At 55.2% G+C, this 6,999-nt stretch overlaps 2 protein-coding genes across 2 annotated transcripts in view; both read left to right on the forward strand.

Annotated features, from left to right (window-relative positions):
* The first annotated feature begins 6 nt into the window (after window positions 1-6).
* KCNA7 (potassium channel, voltage gated shaker related subfamily A, member 7) lies at window positions 7-4,808 on the forward strand. Its single transcript, XM_011979317.1, has 2 exons — window positions 7-195; window positions 1,358-4,808. The coding sequence occupies exon 2, from the start codon at window positions 1,526-1,528 to the stop codon at window positions 2,171-2,173; it is 648 nt and encodes a 215-aa protein (XP_011834707.1). The 5' UTR covers window positions 7-195; window positions 1,358-1,525; the 3' UTR covers window positions 2,174-4,808.
* A 1,180-nt stretch (window positions 4,809-5,988) lies between these two features.
* The window catches only part of NTF4 (neurotrophin 4), a 6,152-nt gene continuing 5,141 nt past the window's right edge, over window positions 5,989-6,999 (forward strand). The window contains exon 1 of the mRNA XM_011979319.1: window positions 5,989-6,006. The gene's annotated coding sequence lies outside the window, so the exon portion shown is untranslated. The remainder of the gene's footprint in view (window positions 6,007-6,999) is intronic.

Raw genomic sequence — 6,999 nt, forward strand, 5'->3', positions numbered from 1 at the left:
CCCCGCCGCGCCTTCGCGCGCCAGCTGTGGCTGCTCTTCGAGTTTCCCGAGAGCTCGCAGGCCGCGCGCGTGCTCGCCGTAGTCTCGGTGCTGGTCATCCTCGTCTCCATCGTTGTCTTCTGCCTCGAGACGCTGCCTGACTTCCGCGACGACCGCGACGGCCCGGGGCTTGCTGCTGTAGCCGCAGCTGGCCCGGTGAGAGGCGGGGCGTGGGTGGAGATGGGCGGGGTTTGGGAGGAGATGGGCGGGGTCCAGAGGGGGACCTGGCCAATAATAAGGCGGGGCCAGGGGCTGCGAGGGGTGGGCCAGCCAAAGACAGGGTGGACGGGAGGCGGGGCCTGAGGATCCGAGTCGGAGGACCGGCCCCATCAGAAGGTGGGGTTGAGGTCAGTGAGAAACCCGGTGAGCAGAGGGCAGGGCGCTTGGTGCAAGGGGTAGGAGGACAGGAACCTTAAAAATCAGAGCTGAGGGGCCCCAGGAGAGCCTGAAAACTCCGGGGTCTGTGCGGCTGGGAAGGATGTGCTGGGGGTGATGAAAGCCAGGCCCTGAATAACGCCAGCTGAGGGTGCTGGAGCCCGAGGGGTAAGAGTAGGGGGAATCTATGGAAAGAAAGCCAGGCTTAGGGGCCAGAGGAGGGGCCTAGTGCTCAGCTTGCAGAGGTCTTTCCTTTTTTTTTCTGTGAGACAGAGTTTTGCTCTGTCGCCCAGGCTGGAGTGCAATGACGCTATCTTGGCTCACTGCAAACTCCGCCTCCCGGGTTCAAGCGATTCTCCTGCCTTAGCCTCCCAAGTAGCTGGGATTACAGGTGCAGGCCACCACGCCCGGCTAATTTTTGTATTTTTAGTAGAGATTGGGTTTCACCATGTGGGCCAGGATGGTCTCTATCGCCTGACCTCGTGATCCGCCCGCCTCAGCTTCCCAAAGTGCTGGGATTACAGACGTGAGCCACCGCGCCCGGCCGCATTATAGTCTGGGCTGGGACAGGGGAGGGCAAGGAAAAGCTAGGCACAAGGTGGTGGGGCCAGGGCAGGGACCCTCCGCATCTAGAAAATCAACAGTGGAGGCGGGACTTTCGGAGAGAAGAGGTTGCACCCTACTCAAACATGAGTTCCCAGGCATGAAGGGGCAGGAACCACCTCTCCAGCCACCCACCAGGTCAGGAAACCAGAAAGTCAATGGCCCAGGGATGATTCCTGGGATCCTGGGAGGAAGTCTGGGACAACCAGGTCACCGAGGGCCTTGGTGCAGCGGCCACTGACCAGTGTGTAAAGAGGAGCTGGGTATTTAAATGATGATTAAGGCTGTCCCCATGTCCCAGCCCCAGCCTGACCCTCCCTGAACACTTTCCTCCCTGCAGTTCCCTGCTCGGCTGAATGGCTCCAGCCAAGTGCCTGGAAATCCACCCCGCCTGCCCTTCAATGACCCATTCTTCGTAGTGGAGACGCTGTGTATTTGTTGGTTCTCCTTTGAGCTGCTAGTACGCCTCCTGGCCTGTCCAAGCAAGGCGATCTTCTTCAAGAACGTGATGAACCTCATCGATTTTGTGGCTATCCTGCCCTACTTTGTGGCACTAGGCACCGAGCTGGCCCGGCAGCGAGGGGTGGGCCAACAGGCCATGTCACTGGCCATCCTGAGAGTCATCCGATTGGTGCGTGTCTTCCGCATCTTCAAGCTGTCCCGGCACTCCAAGGGCCTGCAAATCTTGGGCCAGACGCTTCGGGCCTCCATGCGTGAGCTGGGCCTCCTCATCTTTTTCCTCTTCATCGGTGTGGTCCTCTTTTCCAGCGCGGTCTACTTTGCCGAAGTCGACCGGGTGGACTCCCATTTCACTAGCATCCCTGAGTCCTTCTGGTGGGCGGTGGTCACCATGACTACAGTTGGCTATGGAGACATGGCACCTGTCACTGTAGGTGGCAAGATAGTGGGCTCTCTGTGTGCCATTGCCGGCGTGCTGACCATTTCCCTGCCTGTGCCCGTCATTGTCTCCAATTTCAGCTACTTTTATCACCGGGAGACAGAGGGCGAAGAGGCTGGGATGTTCAGCCATGTGGACACGCAGCCTTGTGGCCCACTGGAGGGCAAGGCCAATGGGGGGCTGGTGGATGGGGAGGTACCTGAGCTACCACCTCCACTCTGGGCACCCCCAGGGAAACATCTGGTCACCGAAGTGTGAGGGACAGTTGAGGTCTGCAGGACCTCACACCTCCCTAGAGGGAGGGAGGGAGGGCAGGGTGGAGGGCAAGGCTGGGGGGAGGGGATTGGGTTTAGGAAGAGCTAGGTTAAGTGGTAACGAGTGGGGAAACACTGAGTCTTGTTGGGTCTTGGGTTGTGTGGTTTGGTAGCTCCTGTGGGTATCTCCTGAAGCAGCAGCAAATGGCAATGGGTTGTGTTGTGTTAATGAAGACTCAATTGGTTCATATTACACTGAGTTGTGCAAAGCTCATGGAGCCTTTTGGGGTAGTGTTGAGATAGGTTTGGTCATATCATTTTGTGAGTTTCCTAGTCAGTGTTGGGTTTCGTTGGGTTGTGAGTCTGGGTGAGTGTTGTCTAGCTGCATTATGTAGGATTCTGTGGTTTGGTGGGTCCCCTAGGGCCATGTTGGGTCAAGTTAGATGGTCCCCCATGGCATGGTTGAGATTGATTGTGTGTGGTGTTCAGTTTCATTGAGACATGGTAGAAATTGTGTAGCTTTGTGATTCTTCCAGGGCCATGTTATTTTAAGTTCTGTGAACTTGTGAGTCATGTAGAAATGTAAAGAGTCAAGTGGTAGAATTTGAGCTTTCTAGGTAACATTGGGTTAAGTATGTATGACCAAATTAATCTTGTAGAATTCTGCTGGGCTGAATTGTGTAGAGGTGTGTGGCTAGACATTTTTCACGGCCACAGCGAGTTGAGTTGTGTTGAGTTGTACAACCATATGGGCCTTGTAAGGCCAGTTCAGTTGGGTCATGCCACTGTTTGAATCTCATAGGGCCATGTTGAGTTGAGTTCCATTGAGTTGTGTCACTATGTGAGTCCTACAGGAAGTTGGAAGTTGAGTGTGAGTGAGTTCCATAGGGCCACATCGGGCTGTTTTGCGTTTAGTGGTAGCACCAGGACCCAAAGGTAATAGCAATGAGGAAGCATCGTGTATCAGGGAGCAAATGCGGTGGCGAGGGCTCTGGGAGATATGCTGAGCTGGCTCCCCAGCTCACTGTAGGGGGCGGGACTGGATTCTGTATCCATGGTATTGGGTGTTCATCCAGAGGTGACTGGGGTGAACTAGGAAAAGGTGGATGCTCCTCCTCTTTACCCCACATCCACTTTATTGTGCTGTTCACCCCCAATCTCCCCTACAGTTTTATGCCAGACATGGAGGTCAGAGCCACAAGGGAAGAGGGAGAGGGGGAGAAAACTGTACTCTGTCCAGACATGATAGAGGGACAGAGCCAAAAGGATGGGGAAAGAGACCCAGAAAAAGGAAGAGATGGAAACCCAGAGAGACAGAGACCCAAAGGGAGCAACATAGAGACTCAGGGAGAGAAAGACAAAGACCTGGAGGGTGGGGTATGGCAGAGATGCAGAAAAGGGGAACAGAAATCCACAGTGAGAAGGTGACAGAGACCAAGAGCAGGGGATAGAAGCCGGGTGAAGTGGCCCACACCTGTAATCTCAGCACTCTGAGAGGCCAAGGAAGGGGGATTGATTGAGGCCAGAAGTTCAAGACCAGCCTGGGCAACATGGTGAGACCCCATCTCTACAAAAAATATAAAAATTAGCTGTGGTGGCACATGCCTGTGATCCCAGCTACTCAGGAAGCTGAGGCAGAAGGATCCCTTGACCCTGAGAAATAGAGGCTGCATTGAGCCATGATTGCATCACTGCACTCCAGCCTAGGTGACAGAGGGAGCCCCCGTCTCAACAAACAAACAAAAAGAGTGGGGGGACAGAGACCCAGGGGAGAGTGTCAGGCAACCAGAGTTAGAGACAGAACAACAGAGTCTCAGGGAAAGAGAACCACAATAGAAAAAGGCAGAAAAGGCCAGGCGCGTGGCTCACGCCTGTAATCCCAGCACTTTGGGAGCCTGAGGTGGGCAGATCACGAGGTCAGGAGATGGAGACCATCCTGGCTAACATGGTGAAACCCCGTCTCTACTAAAAATACAAAAAAATTAGCCGGGTGCGGTGGCGGACACCTTTAGTCCCAGCTACTCAGGAGGCTGAGGCACGAGAGTGGCGTGAACCCGGGAGGCGGAGCTTGCAGTGAGCTGAGATCGCGCCACTGCACTCCAGTCTGGGCGACAGAGCGAGACTCTGTCTCAAAAAAAAAAAAAAGAAAAAGAAGAAGAAAAAGGTAGAAAAAGTTGGTGCCCCCGAACCCAAGAGTGACGTACAGTCTATTCCATAGAATCACAGAACGATCCTGAACCAGGCCTGTCACCTACCCTCCCCGAGGCTCAGGAAGGCTGTCAGACAGGCTGGGGGCCTCACTCTGTTTTCCAGGGGAGAAACCTGAGTCTCAGAGCAGGGGAGTGGCTTCCCAAGGTCTCGCAGCTTGTCCCCAGGGGCCAGGCAGGCTGTCTGTCTGCTTCACATGTCCCCGTCAGCCTGCTGGGACACACAGGTCCTCCTGAGTTCCATAGCCTCATTTCTTACAGACAGGGAAACTGAGGCTCAGAGCGGCGGAGGTTACCCAAGGTCACAAGGCCGAACATTTTCAGAATTCTTTCAGAACTCAAAGGGCATTTAGAGGAGAAGGAAGACTGAAATCACTAACACATATAGGGCTTCCTTTGGTATCAAAGTACTTTACTTGGATTAATTTATTAAAACCTATCCAGTGGTTTACAGACTGTTGTTGTTATTTTTAGCCATACCCACCCCTTTTTTTGGGTCAAATAAATCTTCCTTAGAGACACCAGTGGGAAGCATGGGAAGGGAACTGGTTGGAGAAGAACACGCCTCCTCTTGGCAACTCGAAATGCAGCTCAGGAATTCAGTGTGGAAACCCCTGGTTTCATCTGAGCACCTTTTCATACAGCTAAAGAGACGAAGGTACAGGTGGTGGGAAGAGTTTGATAATGGTTGAAATTAATAAAAGCTTTAGGTAGTCACTTGTCTCTGAAATGGAGAGAAAGCCACATTTAGGGATAGAATGGAGACGGACCTCCCAGTGACAAGAGACAAGTCAGACTCCAGCACAGAGACCTAAAGAGGAGATGCAGAGACGAACTGAGGCCAGGAGGGAGGAGGGGCCCAGAGCAAAAGAGAGAAATCCAAGGGCGAGGGGGAAGAGGGCAGATGGCCGGGAGTGGGGACAGAGACCCCCACAATGGGAAAGAGAAGCAGATAGTGACCCCGAGAGAGAGGATGCAAGAGACTCAGAGAGAAGGAGACTGTGACCCAGTGAGGGGAGACAGATATCCAGAGAAGAAAACTGGGACCCAGAAAGCGGGGGGGAACAGGCACCTGGGGGGGAACAGAGACCACAGAGAAGGGGGACAGAGACCCAGAGAGAGAGGGGGCCAGAGACTCAGAGAGAGAGGGGGACAGAGACCCAGAGAGAGAAGGACAGACCCAGAGTTGGAGGGAGACAGAAATCCAGAGACAGGAGGACAGAGATCCAGACAGGGAGAGGACAGAGACCTGGAGATAGGGGGACAGAGACTGTTTCTCAGTCACTCTGTTTGGAAACCTCATCCCTACTATCCCCTCCAGGACTAGAAGCTAGAAGCTAGAGTCTAGAGTCCTCCTGCTATGGGGCAGGATGTATTGGGTGTTTAGGAACAGGGAAATGTGGAGAAGCCAGAGAAGTGACCCGAACACACACCCAAAGCCTGGGAAGTGGCCCTTCCCCCCGCCAATAAATAACTGTGAGGAGCAGGAAACACCCTAACCGGGGACACCCTCCTGCCACCTTGCCATGCTATATTTAGGCTGAGGGGGTGTGGGATGACCCCTGAGGCAGGTGTCAATTTTCCTTCTGAAAATAGCACAGGCAGAGGGAGGCAGAGTCTCAGGGTGGAGGTGTGGTGGGGTGAGGAGCCCGGCTGCCCTCATGACTGTCCTGAGACACTCTAGCTCCGATCCCATCCCTGTCTTTCTGAGGGTCTCTCAGGGGCTCTGTCCCCTTCTCCGGAGGGTCTGCCCTCAGTCTCTCTGGGCCTCTGTCTTCTCTCTGGGCTTCTGCCCTCCCCCACTCTCTCTAATCTTGATCCCCCTCTTTCTTTTGGTCTCTCCCCACTTTTCCATGCCTTCATCTGTCACCGCGCACCATTTCTGGAAGGAGCTGATTGTTCTTAAGACACATCTGTCTATCTCTGGGTCCTATAATACCTTGCATGTCTCTTATCTGAGCTCAGGACAAGACCCTCTGCCCGGTCCCCATCCAGGAAATTCCAGGGGAGAGGAGTATGTGGGAGCCCCCACATCCACTGTCTCCCCGGGCCTGGGGCCTTATCACTGCCCAAGCCCAGCTGGTTAATGTCTGGCGTGGAGCTCCTGGGAAGTGGGGAGGAGAGCAGAGAGTGGGAATCTGCCCCGGGATTGACACGCAATTGGCAAAAGACGGCAAAGGAATCTCAGGCCCAGACTCCTGGGGCTAATGGAGGAGGAGGCTGGGGGCTGGACTCCTGAGTCTGAGACGGGGCGGGGTTGGGAGGTGGTGGGGGGAACTGTGGGCTTAGTACTCTGGCGCCTGGGGCTCGGGGGAGAAGTGGCTGGGGTCGCAAGTCCCGGGTCTGAGGAAGGAGGGGCTGGATGCCTGGACTCCTGGGTCTGAGGGAGGAGGGGCTGGGGGCCTGGACTCCTGGGTCTGAGGGAGGAGGGGCTGGGGGCCTGGACTCCTGGGTCTGAGGGAGAAAGGGCTGGGGACCTGGACTACTAGGTCTAAAGGAGGAGGCAGCTGGAGACTGGGACTCCTGTGACCAAGGCGGCCGGGTTGAACGAGCCAGGCCTGGCTTCCAAGGTCCCGGCACGCCTGTGCAAGGCAGGATCCCCCGGCCCCTCCTCTGCCGTCCG

The sequence above is a fragment of the Mandrillus leucophaeus genome, unplaced genomic scaffold (genome assembly GCF_000951045.1).
Source record: "Mandrillus leucophaeus isolate KB7577 unplaced genomic scaffold, Mleu.le_1.0 Scaffold200, whole genome shotgun sequence".
NCBI classification, from domain to species: domain Eukaryota; kingdom Metazoa; phylum Chordata; class Mammalia; order Primates; family Cercopithecidae; genus Mandrillus; species Mandrillus leucophaeus.